General features: G+C 34.6%; 1 protein-coding gene across 1 annotated transcript in view; it reads left to right on the forward strand.

The window, feature by feature from the left end:
- LOC114046106 (unconventional myosin-XVI-like) overlaps positions 1-20,536 on the forward strand; it is a 682,808-nt gene that overhangs the window by 358,433 nt on the left and 303,839 nt on the right. Inside the window, exons 17-20 of the mRNA XM_027866360.1 lie at positions 5,961-6,072; positions 9,640-9,757; positions 10,551-10,622; positions 14,189-14,330. Of these exons, the coding sequence (XP_027722161.1) occupies positions 5,961-6,072; positions 9,640-9,757; positions 10,551-10,622; positions 14,189-14,330 (444 nt within the window). The remainder of the gene's footprint in view (positions 1-5,960; positions 6,073-9,639; positions 9,758-10,550; positions 10,623-14,188; positions 14,331-20,536) is intronic.

Here is a 20,536-nt window from a genome sequence, read left to right on the forward strand (position 1 = left end):
TCTTTTAAAACTTGGAATTCCAAATTCTCTCCCTTCCTCCTTCCCAACCCTCCATCTCCCACTGAGAAGGCAAGCAATTTGATACAGGTTATACATGTGTAGTCATGCAAAACATTTCCATAATAGTCATGTTGTGAAAGAAAACATAGACAAAAAAACTCAAGAAAAATAAAATTTTAAAAAACATGTTTCAATCTGTATTCATACACCATCAGTTCTTTCTCTAGGGATGGATACCATTTTTTTATCATAAGTCCTTCAGAGTTGTGTTGGATCATTGTATTGCTGAGAATAGCTAAGTCATTCACAGCTGATCATCACAAAATATTGCTATTACTTTGTACACAGTACATTTCATTTTGCATCAGCTCTTTCTAGGTTTTTCTGAGCGCATCCTGCTCATCATTTCTTATAGAACAACAATAGTCCATCACAATCACATACTACAATTTGTTCAGCCATTCCCCAATTGATGGGCATCCCCTCAATTTCTTTGCTACCAGAAGAGAGCTGGTATAAACATTTTTGTACATATAAGTCCTTTTCCTTTTTTTTTTTAACACTTTTGGGATACAGACCTAGTAGCACTATTGCTAAGTTCAAAGGGTTTTATGTATTTGGTTTTATAGTCCTTTGGGCATAGTTGCAAATTGTTCCACAGAATGGTTGAATCAGTTCACAACTACACCACCAGTGCCTTAATGTCTCATTTTTCCCAGATCCCCTCCAACACTGGTCATTTTTCTTTTGTCTCAGTCAATCTAATAGGTATGAGGCAGTACCTCAGAATTGTTTTAATTTGCATTTCTCCAATCAATAGTGAGGTAGGGCATTTTTTTCATATGGGTATAGATAGCTTTGATTATTTCATCTGAAGACTGTTCATATACTTTGATCATTTATCAATTGGAGAGTGGCTCTTATTTTTATAAATTTGACCCAGTTCTCTATGTGTTTGAGAAATGAGACCTTTATCAGAGAAACATGCTTCAAAAAACTGTCATAGTTACTATTGCTATTTCCCTCCATCCTATTTCCCCTGTTTATTCCATTCTCTCTCTCCTTTCATCCTGTCCCTCCTCAAAAGTGTTTTGTTTCTAACTACCCTCTTCCTCCATCTGCTCTCTCTTCTCCCATCCGCTTCTCCTCCTACTTTCTTGTAGGGTAAGATAGATTTCTATATCCAATTATTCCCTCTTTGAGCCAGTTCTGATGAGAGCAAGGTTCACTCACTCCCCTTTATCTTCCCCCTCTCCCTCTCCACTGTAAAAGCTTTTTTTTTGCTTCTTTTATGTGAGATAATATACTTCATTCTACCTCTCCCTTTCCCTTTCTCCCTGTACATTCCTCTCTCACCCCTTAATTATTTTTTTTTGATATCATCCTTTCATATTCAAGTCTCCTTCTAACTGCCCTAATAAAGAGAAAGGTTTTTTTTTTTTTTTTGAGTTGCAAGCATCATCTTTCCATGTAGGATGTAAACAGTTTAAGTTTACATTATGAAGTTCTTTATGATTTCCCTTTCCTATTTACCTTTTTATACTTTTGTTGAATCTTGTATTTGAAAGTCAGATTTTCTATTCAGCTCTGATCTTTTCCTCAGGAATGCTTGAAAGTCCTCTATTTCATTGAATGACTTTTTTCCCCTGAAGGATTATACTCAGTTTTACTGGGTAGGTGATTCTTGGTTGTAATCCTAGCTCCTTTGCCCTCCAGAATATCATATACCAAACCCTATGATACTTTAATGTAGAAGCTGATAAATTTTGTGTTATCCTGACTGTGACTGCACAATATTTGAATTGTTTCTTTCTGGCTGCTTGCAACATTCCTGGGAGTTCCTATTTTAGCATCTCTTTTAGGAGGTTATATGTGGATTCTTTCAATTTCTACTTTACCTTCTGGTTCTAGAATATCAGGACAAGTTTCCTTGATAATTTCTTGAAAGATGATGTCTAGATTCTTTTTTTTTTTATTATGGCTTTCAGGTAGTCCAATAATTTTTAAATGTTCTCTCCTGAATCTATTTTCCTGGTCCATTGTTTTTCCAATGAGATATTTCATATTGTCTTCTATTTTTTTCATTTTTTTATTTTGTTTCATTGTTTCTTGGTTTTTCATAAAGTCATTAAGCTTCCATTTGCTCAATTCTAATTTTTAAGGAATGATTTTCTTCACTGAGCTCTTGTAACTCTTTTTCCATTTGGTGAATTCTGCTTTTTAAGAAGTTTTTTTCTTCAGTGAATTTTTGTGGCTTTTTTCCATTTGGGCAATTCTGCCTTTTAAGGCATTCTTCTCCTCATTGGTTTTTTGTAACTCTTTTACCATTTGGCCTAGTCTGTTTTTTAAGGTGTTATTTTCTTCACATTTTTTGGTGTCTCCTTTCCCAAGCTGTGAACTTGTTTTTTATGCTTTTCTTGTATCACTGTCATTTGTATTCCTCAATTTTTCCTCTATCTCTCTTACTTGATTTTCAAAATCCTTTTTGAGCTCTTCCATGGCCTGAGACCAACTGAGCTTTGACTTTGTTATATTCTTTGGGGTATGTTTTGATTTTCCTTGTCACCATACTAACTTTCTATGATTAGAATATTTTTCCTGTTGTTTTGCTCATTTCCCCAGTCTGTTACTTGACTTTTAATTCTTTCTTAAAGAAGGGCTTTGTTCCCAGTGTGGAGGGCTCACTGTCCCAAGCTGCAGGGGCTTTATATAGGTGTTTTCAGAGACACTTCTAGGGACCTGCAAGTTTTCAGTTCTACCAGGGTGGTATGATCTAAGGAGAGGTATTTACTACTGTCCTGGCCTACGCAGCGATCATAAGCACTCTTTTCTGCCCTGTAACTGTGAGGAGTATTCTCATTCCACTGTGGCCACAAGCTCTGTTATACTAGTGCTCCTCCTCACCCTGGGACTGCCACCCAGGACTTGTGACCTGAATCTGAGTATGGGTAAAGCAACAGAGTCTTGCCCCCAGTTCCAGCAAAGAGACCCCTGTAACCTCCTGGGGATTCAGTCATCCTGAGACCTGCTCCTGGTTTGCTTGGGCCCAGTCTGCACTGGCATAGCCTATTCTGGGCTGTGCTCCTCTCTCACCCTGGTGCAAGAGACCTTTCCTGCTGACTTTCTAAGTTGTCTTGGGCTAGAATATTGTTTCATTCCATCTTTTTGTGGGTTCTGCTGCTCTACAATTGTTTAGGGTCATCATTTAAAGGTATTTGAAATTATTTGGGTGAGAGTTAAGGTGAGTTTCTGCCTTACTCCACCATCTTGGCTCCACCCCTTACCTATCCTTCCACTTTAAGGTATAGTGTTCTTGATAGTTCTTAATAGATCAATTTGCAAAAAAAGAACACACTAATGACACTGAGGTGGATAATAATATCTGAAATCCTAAATTAGCTGCATGAAACATCATGTTCTTTGCTGAGTCATCTTTTTACCAGATTTCAGGCTATAGAAGAAAACTCGAACAAAACAAAATCTGAAAGAGCCATTAACAAAAGCAGTATTTAAAAAAAAAAAGATTTTGACAAAACCTTGTTAGTGGAGTGTCAGTTTTGTTATTGTTTTCTAGATGAATTCTTTGTATAATCTTAATTTCAAGCTATGATCATAACAGGGAAAGGAAAGGTAGTAGCTGCGTAGGTTGTGACAATGAAAGGGACGCTACCAGGAATACTTTTTTTGAAGTATTAAGTTAAATGTACATATTTTAATGCCAGAACATCCCAATCTCTTTGAATTGATAGATCCAAGAATTTGAAGAGGCCTTGGATGTCCCTACCTCTTAGACTAGAATTTATTCTACAGGACCCTTGACAAGTAGTCATCTGGACTCTTGACCTTTAGTAATGATGAATGCACGACTCTCATGAGAAATCCCATTTCACTTTTGTTTCTAATTTGTGTCTTACTTATTTTGACCCCAAAATCTGCCTCTTTAATATATACACATATATATATATACACAGGTATATATACACATACGCATACACATATGCATATAGGTATGTAAAGACATATGCATATATGTAGATATAGGTGTATGTATATACACATGTATATGTACATGTATGCATATCTGTGTGTATATGTATAACTGTACATAAATATGTGTATACATGTATACACACATGTGTATGTTACATGTATGTGTGTGTGTATGTGTATGTATTAAAGAGGCAGATTTGGGGCCAAAATATATTTATGTACTTATTCAATTTTATATATATATATATATTATTTGTATATATATTAAAATATATTTATATATATTCACATATATGGAGGGGGAGAGCATTCCTTAATTCTTACTTCCAGGGTTAAACAGAAAAAAAAAATCTAGGGGCAGCTAGGTGGTGAAGTGGATAAAGCCCCAGCCCTGGAGTCAGGAGGACCTGATTTCAAATCTGGCCTCAGACACTTGACATTTAATAGCTGTGTGTCCCTGGGCAAGTCACTTAACCCCATTGTCTAGCAAAAAAAAGAAAAAAAATTTAGTCTTTCTTCCAGATGACAACACAGAGAGCTATCATTTTCCCATTATATCTCTTTTTCCCCTCTGACTAAAAATCCCCAGTTACTTCAGCTAATCTTTGTATAATACAATTTTTTAATCTCATCGCCACCATGGTTGCCCTCTTCTAAATGAGTTTGAAAACCTTGAACTCACTTTTAAAATAGTATGTGCAAAGCTAAACATATATGAGTTGACAAATGTACAGGAGAAAACTATCATGTTTCAGTTCTTTTTTTTTTTTTTTTAAGCCATGAATAGACTTGGTAAGCTTGATTTTAATTCCAGGCAAATTTTAAGAAAAATGATTAATGGAACAGTTTGTGAATGCTTAAAAAGGGAAAGTGATCACCACATACTGGCATTCCTTCACTAAGAACAAATCAGCCAAAATAATCTAATTTCCTTTAAAGACAATGTTATAGTATAATGTCCAGAATTTTGCTCATGAGAGTTTCCCATTTTTCTGGAGACAACTTTCTTTCCAATGATCTCAGGCCATTGTATCCTACTTATCATCTCCTTGAAGGGACCAAGAGAGTCTGGAACCAGGCTAAATTGGTTCAACTGATGTTTAAATTTTTAAAGTGAACATTTACAACTGGGAAATATGCAAATACCATAAATTAGGTCTAAATTTATTGTTTTGTTGATTTTCTAGGCTTAAGAAAGTGATAGAAAAAACCTTAACAATGCAGAATTAGCTTTAAAGTGTGTAATACATGCATTCCCTGCCCCCCCAGAAAGTTGGTTGCTAAACATTTACCATCATATTCTTCTTGTGAAGGTGAGTTATTAGAATCATCAAGAAGCCCTTTATAGCTGTCATATCTTTCCCTTATGAGTGCCATGTTCCTTGGGGAGTTGGCACACTGAATTGAAATTGAAGATTAGTTTCATGGGATACCTTGTCATTACCCTTGATTTTAGTATTATCATGGCAACCATGATCTGTCCTGGAACTTCAACTCACCATTAATTGTTTTTAAACTCGTGAAATGTACAAATGGGAAGACAGCTTTCACATTTACTTTCTTTGCAATTCTACAGTTGTAAGATATTGCCCAGAAGGAAAAATAAGTCCCTTTACTAATCATAAGTTACAAATGTATTAGTTTGGCATCCATTCAAAAAATTTGCAAGGAATCTTGTCCTTTTACTTGACTATGAATAGTTAAAGGAAGCCTTGGGAAACTGGTGACATAAATAAGCTATGGTACCACAAGTGTTCTTCTTTCAGAGGGCAGAACAAGTGTTCTGTGTTGACATTCCTGTAAGCATACCAATAAGTACATTATGTTCAGGTGTTTGTGTGTGATTTCCTTTGCAGTGGGAGACCAAAGTTGGCTGAAATGGTTTATAACCACAGGAGCTTGACAGTCTGCCAAGCCATAATGTTATTCGTTGTTTTTGTTGCTTTCTTTTTTATTTTTCTCCTCCACAGGTATCTGAACCGGTCCATACTGGAAGACACATCCATAGCAGCAAGCACTGTTAACAGAGAGAAAATGGCTACTCTGAAACAAGCTTTGATTGCTGTTGGATTTGGTAATTTGGTGAGTTGTGCCCATCATACATGTTTCACTGAGATCCCATATTTAACCGAGATAGAAGAGGTTATATGAAATTTATATCAACAAGCACACAAGAGAAATAATAGTTCTAGCTTCCTATTTGTAGAAGACCAAAACACTAAGGAATGAAATATTGGATTCATTTGGGAAATTATACAGTCACTTGTACTGTAGATATTTTGAAAAGAAAAAAGAAAAATACACTTAAAGATTCATCAATATCTAGAATAGATGCCAAGCTGAACAATCAGATTAAAGAATGTATCAATAGGGGCAGGTAGGTGGAGCAGTGGATAGAGCACCAGCCTTGAAGTCATGAGGACCTGAGTTCAAATCTGGCCTCAGACACATAACACTCACTAGTTGTGTGACTCTGGGCAAATCATTTAACCCCAACTGCCTCACCAAAAAAAAAAAGATGTATCAATAACAAAAAAAATCTAATGCTACAGATGGAAACTTCTGAAATTCTACAAGTCTATATTTCTTTTCCAAATTACCTCCACTTTTTCTCAGTCCAAATGATAACTGCCAGAAATGTAAGGTGACACATATTTATATATATATATGTATATATATGCACATATATACACACACATATGTATACATATACATATATATGTATATATACATACATATATACACACATACACACATATATACTATATATTATATATGCACATAAATATATATATATACATACACACATGCATATATTTATACAGATATTCAAACTTCACAAAGTTCTCTCTGTCCCCTTTTCCCAAGATTCTTAAAAGGAGAAAGGGTGACATTTTGAACTCCTTTTTCTTTCCCCTAACCAAATAGGAACAACTGTTGTGAGTATGAGTGTACTTGTGTATGTGAATGTGTGACAATGACAATGAGAAGGTCTGGAGAGCAGCCTAGGCCAGGGATAGTGGTGTGAGGTGGTGATCTTCTATTGAGAAAAGTAGGCTATTAACAGAGAAAAGTGCTGCTTGGAAATGATTCATTAGGGGCAGCTAGGTGGCGCAGTGGATAGAGCACCAGCCCTGAAGTCAGGAGGACCCGAGTTCAAATCCAGCCTAAGAGACATAACACTTACTAGCTATGTGACCCTGGGCAAGTCACTTAACCCTATTGCCTAGCCAAAGAAAATAAAATAAATAATAAAAAAGGAAATGATTCTTTCACTGTCTTGCATTCTCTCTGAGCCTAGATCTTTGCTTTTTCATTCACAGTGCCTCTATCTCACTTGGATTCTCCTTCCACCCCCATTTTCTATCTTTTCTCTGTCTCTCTTTCTCTATCTTTCTCCTTTTCCATCTCTGAATTTCCATTTGTTGCCTCCTCCTCTTCTCACCTGAGCTTGAAACTTTAGTCCTGTGTGAGAATTCTGGCACGGAAATAAGTTTTGTGTGTGTGTGTTGTTCTTTCTGATGTGTTTCCTTGAAAACAATCCTATATTTCTGGTTACAGAGTGGATGTTTATTGGATATTTTTCCCTTGTTGATAGAAAAAAAGAGCAAGAAAAAAGGAGATAAGAACCTATAGAATCCAGTCAGTTAGTTGGTCAGTCAACAAGCATTTATTATGTGCTTACTATATGCCAGGCACTTTGCAGATTGGCTAATTTGCTTTTGTATAATCTAGTCCTCTGATCCTAACCTTTTACATTTGTACAGTTAAGTCCACTTATACCAGTGCCTCATTATGATGTGGCATGGAACTTGTTTTCTCAATGTGTGCCATGGAACCTCTTCTAGCCTGTGAAGGCTTCAAGGTCTTGTAACAGGTTGTGCATCTCTTGTCTGAGGACCAGCAAGCCTTAAAGAGGTTCATCACCAAGTTCCCTATGGAGTGATGACTTCTTCAGTCACAGAAGCTGTCAAAATGATCTTCTATAGTAATGAATGTAACCTACGCTAATACATAGGCTGAGGAAACAGGACAGGTCAGTGGAAAAAGCATTGGTTTTGAAACCAGAGGACAGGGTTTGAATCATGGCGGTACCACTCACTAGCTGGCTTACCTTCAGCAAGCCACTCCACCTCTTCTGTAAAATGAATGAAGTGGACATAACGAACTCTGAGGCCACTTCAGTTCTAAAGCTGCAATTTTACGAAATTATAGATTCTAGAAGTATCAAAGGAGCTTTATTAAGAATTGAATCCTGGGAAAGAGTCCTCTTTACAAATGTTATACACACACATATACACGTATAAATACACACATACATGTACAATGTACACATACTTGCTTATGTGAGTGTATGTAATATCCTATTAAAATTTCCTTTACTCTGGATCTCTTGATAGAGACTGGAAACTTCTTTTTCTGAGATGAGGTTTTTGAGCAGCTTTATTTATTCATTTCCTTATCATAGCTTTTACTTTGTTTTGCCCATTTCTGCATCTTCTTTGCCCCATACTTACTTCTGTTTTTATTTAGGTATTTTCCCTTCTTTTTTCTATTTTCTAGGGAGTCTTCCACTATGAATTTTGTAAGTAAATATTAATACAGGAAAAATAACCAATTAAACAAAAAAGTGTTTGAAACTATCTACCTGTTGCTTCTTACCCTTATATTCAATAGAAAATTTTCTCATTTTTCTAGCCCCTTATTCCCAAAAAGAGTTTTTTGCTGAACTGTCCTTTTGCTGAGTTCTACCTAAAATATCAGGGTATTGAAAGCGTTTTGTGGGGATACTTCATCAAATACCACTTTTTTATTTATATAGAGGGATCTAGCAGATTTTTTTCCCTTCAAAACAGGATTATCTAAATTAAAAATACGGATGATAATGTGTGTCCCTGATGACCTAGGCAATTCAACAAGCACTGAGATTCTTTCTGATTGAAGTAAAAGTATAGTGTCAAAAGCATTTCAGGAGAAGCAGAGACTTTCAATCCCTATTCTGTCACTGATAGGGACCGCATCTTAGACAAGCCATCACCTTAATCCACTCTTAGCTGATGTCTTGTATCATTCAGGCATCTTTGAGGATACTGTTTTCCATTTCTTTTTACAGTTTTTTTTAAAGATTCATAGAGGTTTAGTTAATGGAGCTTTTAGGTGTCACCCTCTCTGTCATCATCATCATCTGCATAACTATTTTTTTCATTATCATATCCATCTAGAAGTAATTCATTTCATGTAGAAATATGGCTGCTTTTCTGCATGTGCCATTTTTTAAAAGTTAATATTGGAGAAAGAGCTCAAAACAAGAACAAGAAGGGACCTCAGAGGCACGAGCTCTACCCCACTCCTTTTACAGATGAGGTGTCCCATGGAGGCTAAGTGAATTTCTCAAATTCACACAAATAGTAAGCATAAGAAGTGAGATTTCAATCCAGGTCCTCTATCTCCTGAGATCTACATTTAAATATTATTTTTCATTTTCCATTGTCATCTGTAGCATTAAGGCTATTGTAAAAATAGACCTTTCAAGATAGGCCAATTGTTATTGTGACATTTTTCATCATATATCCCCCCCCTTTTTAAGATTTCTCCTTTAATCTGTATGCTGAGCAGCACTGTTCATATTTTTTATTTATAAATGTGTAGGAGGTGGAGAATCTGTTTGTGATTATAGCAGCAGTTTTACATATTGGAGACATTCGGTTTACTGCTTTGACAGACGCTGACACAGCATTCGTGTCTGACCTCCAGCTGCTGGAACAAGGTCAGTGCAACATGACCTTCTGACATCCCTTCCTTAGTTACACTGAAAAGCAATCCCAGAAACTGACCACTAGATGGAGACATAGTACAGAGAAGCCAGGGCTTCATCAGTTAATATGGAAAGCAAATATGGACATAACTTCTTACTTACCATTTTTTATCTTTTATAAATATGTATGAGTGTAAGGAACAGACGACAATGATCGTTTATATAATTGTGTGACATTATTGAAGTTCATTATGAAAGGACATTTTTGCCTTATATTTATTGAAATTTGTAATTACCCCCCCCCAAAAAAAACTGTTCTGTGGTATTGTCACGAGGTAAAGAATTTTGATTCCAACAGATTTCATTACCTTAGCAAAGTCTTGCCAAAACGCATTTCTTCTTTTGAAGTTGCCCGGCTGGTCACTTCAAAATCTTTTTAAAGTGGCTTATAAACACAGGTTGCCAATTAGTAACATACCTTCTGTCTAATACCCAGATGATCCATACAAGCATTGGAAAAAACCTCTCTTCAGCAAGTAAGAAAAAGGAAAGCAGTGTTACAATAGAAATTACAGAACCACAAGACCCAATTAAGGGCCTGGTTACTGTAAGCTGACTTTTCCTTTTACTTATAGTGATTAAAATATTAGTTCATTTTTTGTCGTATATAGTTTTCACAAGGCCTATATAAAATGCCTATATAATTATATGCACACAAATTTCTCAGTTATAAAATAGAATATACACAATGATATAGTAAATTACATGGCTAAATTCTTGTATAAATTAACTTTTTTCATTTTAGTGGCTGCAATGCTCCAGGTATCACCAGATGAGTTAGTGTCTGCCTTAACAACTGATATTCAGTATTTCAAAGGTAATTTTTTTTTATACTTTGACATTTGGTATCATTTAGACTTCTATTAGGAAACTCTTCTCTATTTATATTTACAACATGGGAAATAAGTCCAGATGTAACTGTTTGGTCCCACTCCCTCTTTTTTAACTAGTCACTATTTACAGAACTCTAATTCAAATTTTCACTAATTTTTCTGATTTATTCACTGTTTATCTGATAAATCATTTCAACTTAATTCAAAAATTCAATTCACTAACCATATATTAAATATATTTCATGTGCAAGACTCTATACTAGATGCTGGTGATAAGTGGATTAAAAAAAACAAACAAAAATTTGTCATCCAGCAGCTTGCATTCTACTGGTGGAATAAAACATGCACAAATGAATACAAGGTAATTTGATAAGGGAGAGAAAATTAACAAGTGATGGAAACAGGTGCCTGGGCTGTATTCTGAATAGAGTGAGTATTCTGGATATAAGGGAGGGTACTACAGTTGGATGAAGGTATAGAGATAAGAGAAAAAATGCCAAGTATGGGAAATAGCTAGAAGTCTAATTGGGTTGAAACACAGAGTGTATGAAAGGAAGTAGTGTGAATCAAGGCCAGAAAGGTTACTTGGAGTCAAACTGTGGAGGGCTCTAAATGACAAAGTAAGGAATTTTTATTTTAATCAAGAAGGAACAGCCATCTACTGACAAATTTTGAGCATGGAAATGATATGATGCCTTGATATATTGATGTGATTCCAAAGCCCCACTGAGATTTAGGCTGATTATATCTACATTTGAAAGGTTCAGAAATCTAGCTAAGAAGCAAAAGGATATGAAAGGGGTGGGGTAAAAAAAATACCATGACCTTGCTCTCAGGATTTAGCTTGTCTACACTCCTATTCTCCACCTGCTCATCTACTTGAGAGAATAGAAGAAATTAAGGTTTTCAAAAAAGAGCTCTTTGTTGGTTATTGGGCAATCTCCTTATCTACCTTGTTAGACTAGCCTTCGGAGATTAAAAATGGGAGGTATATGGCACTGTGCACTATTAGCTAGGGGGACATCTCTGACAGGTTGACCCAAGCTCATGGACCAGGAGTAAAAGTCCAAATTAAGCCTGAAGACATGAAATAGAAGAAACTTTTTTTTTCTTTGTGAAGAATTTAGCATGTAGGGCTGAGAATCACTAGTTTGCAGACTAACCAAGCCTCTGAAGGAAGCAATATAGAAGAACTTAAAGGAAGTCTTTTAATTCTTGCTAAGCAAGGGCTTCTGACATTTTATAAAACCCTTGTAAAGAAATGAGCTTTAAACTAAAAGAACACGACAGTGTACATACTTACTTTGGAGAAGAGATACTCAGGAATTACAGTTGAATGAGACGTTATAGACAGTGGAGGGGCATCTTACAAGTACAATCCATCTCAGCAGTATCTGATGAACACTCTATCCTCTAGCTAGAAGATGAAACCAGGCCTTCTGACTCTACTTCAGTGCTCATTCCATCATACTGCACACATAACTCTAGCTCCAGTTCGGATGGTCTCATAAGATGCTATTCTGATAATAGGATCTTATAAGTCCTCTATTTTAAACATCTTTCTTTCCATTGTTTTCATTTCCCCCACACTCACACATATTGACCTCATTCTTCTCTCTTACCTAGACTTCCAATTGCTTTCCCAATTCATTGTTTTCCCAATTTATCATTACCCGAATTCTTATTTGATTCACTCACTTTCTCTGAGTGTCAGTTTCAGGTTGCCTGAGCAATTCCCCAACAGAATCAGTCTTTTGTTGACTTTCTTTGTGTCTTAAAATCTATAGCTCCCTTCAAGTCTGAGTTCAAGTACCACCTCTTCTAGGAAGCCTTTCCTGAATTTTAGTAGTTTAGTTCCCCTATATACATAAGATACTAAAATTGCTCTGTGTATTTACCTATCTATGAACATGTAGTATTCCCTCAGAAGAATATTAGTTCTTTGAAATCACATATCTCCAGCACCTATCACGGTACCTGCCATGTAATAAGTATTTAATCATGAAACATTAATAAATGCTTTATGGTTAATTTATGAGGACTAGGCCTACAAAGCTTTGCTGGATTTATGAAATTGAGATGACTTAGCCCACTACAATTGCATGCAATCTAATTTCAACTAGACTCTCACTGTTGTTTTTTTTTTTTAATTCGACTTCTACCAATCCGTCTTTTACAATAACCCTCACACTTGGGCAGTGAGGGGTGGGGTGGGGGGAATTTTAAACTCAAAATCTTATGGAAGTGAATGTTGAAAACTATAAATAAATAAATTTAATTATAAAAAATACTCTCACATCTCTACTTTCCTTTCCATTCTTCTTGCTACAATACCAGTTACTAATGTTCTCATTTCATGCCTATGCGAGAAGCTGCTAACATCTCCATTACTACAGTTTCTTCCATCCAAACTTTTCTGCATTCTGTAACTAGAGTATTTATCCTCTAAAACAACACTTCCATTATTTTTCATATCCAAAACATGCAGTGACCCCTTATTGTCTACACGGTTAACTCCATATTACTCACCCACTCTCTAAAGTACTCCGCAATCTTGTTGCAACTTACCTTTCTTGGTTTATTGCTTACTGCTTCATTAAATGAACTAATTACACTTTGCAAACTAGTTTCACTGCTATCCAATGAATGTCCCCTTAACTTACATGGCTGTGCTCTCTAATCGAACGTTCAGTCTTCCTAGAATTCTCTCTCCCTAACCAAAATCTGCCTAACCTTTAAGAATCAGCACCGATTCTGTCACTTCATGAAAGCTTGGATGGATCACCCTATCCTGAAAGGATCTCTTCATTATTTGTGAAATTCACTTAGTAAATAATCATGTACTACCCTGATATATGGTTCTGGTTGTTGGCTTGAACTGACATTTGAATTTTGTTATCATTGTTTAAATTTTTATGCCTTTTTTTTTGTAATGTTGCTTAAATAGATGATAAAGTTCTTGAGGTCAATGATTGGATCTTTTTATAATTATAGCATCTGTCATGATGGTGATCAGTAAATATGTGTTCATTTGATTTTATTTTTTGAATTGGTCTGAGTAGCAATCTATATAAAGCCTTCACACTGACTTTATTAATAGACGGTAAATCTCAAATAAATCTTCATATATTATCAGCAACCTTATAAGGAATGAAGCTTGTCAAAAGGTAGATCCTTGTCAAAGATAAAACAACATAGTTCTTTAAGGTCAATTACACAATATCCACAGGGGTATTTGAAATACTCATATCAAATACCTATTAAAAAGGATATTGCAATAAATTCTTAAGTTGAAGTATCCTTAGAAGTCATTCTTAGGATGGATCCCAATATGGTGATTTGCCTCAGCCTTTCTTCATGTCTCCATTCCCTTAATTGAACGAGTATTTCCTATAAGCACCAGACATAGCACTATGTGCTACTGAGAAGAAGACATTCACTTGGAAATTAATGTTTTCTATCAGGCTAAATTAGTTACTAAAAGTTTGATTTGGGGGTTAAGGAAGCCATTAAGATTTTGTCTTATTTTCTTTGTCTTTATTTTTTATAGGGGATACAATAACAAGACGACATACTGTAGAAACTGCTGAATTTTATCGTGACCTCTTAGCCAAGACAATATATAGCCGCTTGTTTAACTTTTTAGTGAATACCATGAACTGCTACCTCCACAGTCAAGATGAGCACAACAGGTAAAAAATCTGCTACCACAGTCCAGCCCCTCCTGATGTTCATGTAATATCCAATATAAGAGCTTGACTTAAAAAAAAAAGTGTTTCAAAATGCAATGGAACCTGATGGTTGAGCCATCATTAAAACATTTCATTATCACAAGTTGGTTTTAGTTAAGAGCTTCTTATTGATCATTCTTCCAGGGCTTAGCCCTGCTGTTGATAGATGAATCAAATCATTTATCACGTGCAAATATGCAAATATGCTCTATCTGGACCCAAGATATATATGGCCATTTGTGCATCACACTGTATCAAAAATTTATGAGTCTGGCTAGAGGTCTGAATACAAACCAAGACCTGATATAGCACTCAAGTTTAGTGCATATTTTGTGACTCTTTCAGTTCCAATTTGACAATATATTTGAGTTTAGTAATGCTTTTTCTTACTTTTTTTCCACGTAATTTGTGGGCTATTTGACAAGGAGTATCTATTGGCTCTTGGCTTAATCATTTTTAAGCAATAGCTTTACAGGGTTATTTAATGATCTAAAAATTATATGTCTGCTTGGCACTTAGTCAATTCACAAATTTGTTAATATTCTTGTAAGTAATTATGACATTAGAGCAGGTCACTGAAAACACAATGTATTTGGGGGCCATCAAATGCATATTTAAAGTGTCCTTGCCTTTGAAAAAAGCCTCGGGAGGAGTGCTGCATTTTCTGCATGTCATCATATTTAACAAATCATCTAGATAGATAACTAGCTAGCTAGCTAGCAAGCTAGCTAGATAACTCCTTAGCATTTTTGAAAAATATATATTAATATCAACTAATGTTTTAAAAGAACCCCTGTGAAATAATACCTTATTCCAAGTGAAACTCAGATATAAGTATTATAATAATAAAATTATGGTAAGATGTGCTTACAAATACTTCTCTTTGAGCATTGATGTTCATCTGCATATCAAATATTAACAGTTTACATAATATTAAATATAATATTAAATGTGATATTAGGTACAATTAAGTGAAAATCAACCTCAGCTTGAAATGCTATTTATTGTAGTGTCTATTTTGTCAATTAATTCCATTTATATATTTAGATGGAGAGTCTTTGAAAAAAATAGCATGTCAATCATAAAAAATGCATCTTTTATTGAAATTTTGCCAATTATTATAAAGTTGATACTGAGAATAGTATAGAAATACAACTGCCCATTAATTTCTCAGAAATTTTCTCTTTATTTCTTTAAATTTTCCAAATTCATTTATTTTATAAAGTTTCAATTTTTTTTGTTTTTAGGATTATATAATTAGACATTAGAAAATTAGTTTGCATACCCAGTGTATTATCTTTAATTGTGCTTAAGATTTGGGTAAAAAAAGCTGTTTGTTTTGGTTTTTTTTGAGAACAGTCTTATCTTTTAAAATTCTCAACAGAGCCAATGAACAAAGAAATGAACGTGAAGGAAATACAACTGAAGGTGTCCATTATCATATGTAGATCTAATGCCTTATTGTAATGCTAATATGTAGAATACATTATTGTATTCATATACAGAGAGAACAGAGAGACAGAGGCAGAGACAGACAGACAGACAAAGAGAGAAAGAGAGACAGACAGAGACCAAAAAGAGAGAGAGAGAGAGAGGATTACACATTTCATGTTTGTCTTCTAACTCTCCAATTTTTTTACCTAATCAAAAAATGAGTAACCAAAATGTCAATATAATTCTAGAAAATAAATTGATTGAAGTAGGTTCATAAACTCTCAGAACTTCAAGGAATCATCTTTGAGATCATCTAGTCACACTACTTTATTTTTTAAATGAATAAAATACAAATATTTCCATTTGTCTGTCACTGATCGAGTCTTGGGGTCCCAGAAACTAACATATATCTCAGTCTATGTCACTTTAAAACAGTACTATTTGTTGTTTTCACACATAACTAAAAAAGCCAACCTTTGAGGAATCTTGAATTCATTTCCAAAAATATTTATTGGGTATCTTTTGTGTGTAAAACACTGGGTGAAGGACAGAATGATTAAAAACATAGGTAACTCACAGTACCTGGTCTCTAGAAAATGCCATGAAAAATAAATATAGCTTTGGTTTTTAGTCCACCATCTTGATATAATAGTTTTTGTTTTTGTTTTTGTTTTCCCCCCACTGACACTAATTCTGCACATTTCTTTGGGAGATTAAAGGACATTTAAATAAAATAACATATACTTAAAAGACATATGAATATCAAAACAAGTAGAATATTTGTTTTGAATACTGTATTTATAACAGAAAGGTAGTAAGAAAGGTACAAAATTAGAAATGCATGTTTTAAACACAAGAAAACACCCTCAATTCCAGAAGGAAAAAGGCTCACCTTTTTCTTCATGAACTTGTTGTAGTCTGAGTCTAAATTACATCTTCAAATTATTGCAGGAAAAAAATTTCCTTTGTTCGTTCAACAAGCATTTACAGTATTAAGTAGTTACTGTGTGCTCTTGGATTAGATGATGGGGATACAAAGGCAAAAATGATATGGTTCTTGCCCTCAAGGAATTTATATTATTTTGGGGAGAATATGAAAGATAGGCCAGTAAACAAAACAATCTATACAAAGTAAATGTAGGTGACTGACAAGAGGACAAGGCAAGGGTCAAAATTACATTTAAAAGTTTACATTTAAATACAAAATTACATTTAAAATTTACAACATTAGTTCTTTGAAGGCAGAAATTGTTTCATTTTTGTCTGAGAATACCCAGGCTAAGCATAATGCCTAGCATATAATGAATGTTTATTGGTTGATTTTTTAAAATAGAAGTTTGTAGGAGATGGTGCTTGAACTGAGTTTTGAAAAAGCTAGAGAAAAAGTGAGGAGGGAATTCATTATAGATATGAGGGATAGACAGGCTTTGCAAAAACACAGAGATGGGAAATGGAACGGAATGTATGGAAAAGAGTAAGTGGGCCACATTAGCTGGAGCAGAGTTCATGAATGAGGAATAATGCAATAGAAGCAATAAGCCTGGACAGATAGATCAGAACCATATAGTAAAGGGCTTTAGGTGAAATGGAATGGAAAAAAAAATTAAGCATTTACTATTTACTAAGCACTTTGATGCCAAACACAGGAGTTTGCATTTTCTTCTGGCCATAAGAGGGAGCCACTGGACCTTTTTGCACAGGGAACTGATGTGATCCGTCCTACCATTTAGGAATATCATTTTAACAAAGCAGCGGAAGAGAGATGGAAGAGGGAAAAAATTTGAAGCAGAAGCTATCACAATACCAGCTAGAAGGGATGAAGGTAGAGTCATGTGAATGGAAAGAAAGAGACAGAAGCAAGAGTTGGTGACATATTAGCTATTAAGATGAACAAAGTCTTCAAAGTCTACCTAATATACAGTTTTGTTTGTTTGTTTTGATTTGTTTTGATTTCCACCAAAAAATATCATCAGTGTTTGGTTACAGACTAATCTGAACTTCTTCTTTGGCCTAGAGAGGTGGGATTGTGTACATAAGAGAAATAACACTGATCTTGCAGCTGAAACACCCAGAATCAAACCCTATCTCTTATGCTTATTATGACTTGGAAAACATTGCTTGAACTGACACTCATTGTCAATGTCAACTGACATTGATTGCCTGACACTCAATTTCTTCATCCATTAAACGAGTCTGATAAAACTTGTTATACCTCTTTCATAGGGTTGAGATGAGAAAAGAGATTTTTAAACCATAAAACACTCTATAAACATGAGTTAGGATAATGACAGACATCCTTGTCTCTTAACTGATCACCTGGACTGATTAATAGGTAAGGCCCTGCAAATGTAACCACTATACACTATACAAATGGCTGTACCAGAGTAGCTTTTTATAAGGATCACAGAATATCAGAATGGGAAAAGACTTCAATGGTATAACTAATAACTGAATCAAACCTCCTCTACAGTATTGCCTATAAGTAGTCATTCAACCTTTGCCTGCAGATCTCAATTAAGGAGGAAACCCCTACCTACCAAGACGCTCCAGACTTTTTTACTTTTATGTAGTATATGGTTTTCTTTTATCTAACCTAAATCAATTTGCCTCTTTTCAATTTCCATCTATGGTCCATTGTTCTGTCTTTTAGGGCCAAAAAGAACAAGTTTAATTACTCTTCCACATGACAGCCCCTCATAAATTTGAAAACTGTTATTATGTTTGCCTCTAAGATTTCTCTTTTGCAGGCTGAACACTCCACACAGTTACTTGATCCATTCTTCATATTGCATGAACTCAGGGACTTTCACCATAATGGTTATTCCTCTCTATTCCTAAGCTTATCAATATCCTTCCTGAAGTACTATATCCACATTTTTGGAACTGATAGCTTTGTAAATGCTTGTTTACTTTATAGAATATGTCATTCTAACTAGATTTGATGTACATCAAATTTATACTAAAATTTTTTCCCCACTAACTTTTAGTAATAAAACAATGGAAAACAAATGCTGCACCTGGTATAAAATGAAATGATTCTTTAAAATGGAGCAATTTTTATAATTCACATATTTTACTCAATTTTACCCCTAAAGTTGGGAAAAATATTCTATTGTTTTCCATAGTTGTATTGTAAACAATGAATGCTTATGAACAAACAAATAATATTTGAAATATTCAAAGCTATTCTGCTGTCCTTTGTCTCAAATAAAAATGTGGAAACAAAACATACATGATATAAAAAAACACAAAATTTGATCATCAGCATTACCTTACTACATATAATTTTTATTCTGAATAATAGCTAGCATTTACTATGCTATAAATGAAGCAATCTATATTTTCCCTTACCAATTAGGCTGAGGTTTTTTTTTTAAAGTATTCATTTGAGGGACCTGAATATCCAATAAATATAATTTTGATGGAAATGAAATAGATTTGCAATGAAATACAAAACCCTAAACATATGTGTATATATATATAGCTGTATATATGTATATGTATGTATATATATGTGTGTGTGTGTGTGCATACCTTTAAATAATTTCTTTAGAGAGAAAGATGAAGGGGAAAATTTAAGCTATGTAAAAATAAAAGAGATCAATAAAAATCATTTTTAAAATAAATTTCTACAGTTATAAATCTGAAAACAGTAGCATCTAATTTGCTTAGCATTATTAGAGAATGATGTGTTTCATATAAATTATTATCATTAGTCATGAATAATAGTTATAATGCCCTGCTACTGAAGTTCTAGTCTTATGCCTCATCATGGCAGGGTGGTAACCTTGAGATCTTTGAGAATATGCCAGCAGAGCTCAACCTCTGCCAAGCTCAACCAAGCCCTGCCAAACCAGAAAGACTCTGAATATGGTCGGCAATGGACTGCATGTCTGTTGTCTGAAGATTTTGCCCCGCAAAGTTCAGAGATTTTCATCACCAGGTGATGAATCATTTTGGTCTTAGCTACACAGACCAGTGATTAAGGCATGAAAGGGTTGAAAGCCAGTGGAGGAAATGCCCACACTGATTAAATCAAAGCTCTTTTGAAGTTAGGATAATACCATCTTACATTTGTAGAATGCTTTAGCGTTTTGGAAATACTTTCAAATACATTGTTTTATTTGATACTCAGGAAAATCCTGTAAATCAAGCATGGCAGGCATTATTATCCCCATTATTCGGAGGAGGAACCATATTTTTAGAAGCCAATATAATGGATAGAGCACCAGACTGGAAAATCAGGACATCAGAGTTCTAGTTTCTGCTATTAACTATTAGAGCTGTGTTGCTTTACACAAATTATTTTTTCTCATTGGTATCTCATTTTATTCATCTAAAGATGAAGTGCTTTAGTACTAAAATTCTACAAGTCAGAAAGTTTAAGGGACTTACCAAAGGCTTGTGGTGGAGTTTGGACTAGAACCCAGCTACTAATTCACTTAACTCCTTCAAACATCAAAACTTTGCTTACTTTAACTTTTTAAAACATATCTTCCTGTATGCGTTATACCCTTCTCTGTCTTCTCAAGTAGAAGTTATTTAATATAAGCTGACCTTTTCTCAATGGAATAGGATCATCACTGTATTCTTAAGTGGCATTGTGATATAGCAGAAAGATGTAATCGTATATTCTGAGTTCAAATTCTAGTTCTTCCTGGGCTCTTTCATGGATATCTATTTATCTATCTATCTATCTATCTATCTATCTATCTATCTATCTATCTATCTAT

The sequence above is a fragment of the Vombatus ursinus genome, unplaced genomic scaffold (genome assembly GCF_900497805.2).
Source record: "Vombatus ursinus unplaced genomic scaffold, bare-nosed wombat genome assembly UNPS02014781.1, whole genome shotgun sequence".
Taxonomy (NCBI): domain Eukaryota; kingdom Metazoa; phylum Chordata; class Mammalia; order Diprotodontia; family Vombatidae; genus Vombatus; species Vombatus ursinus.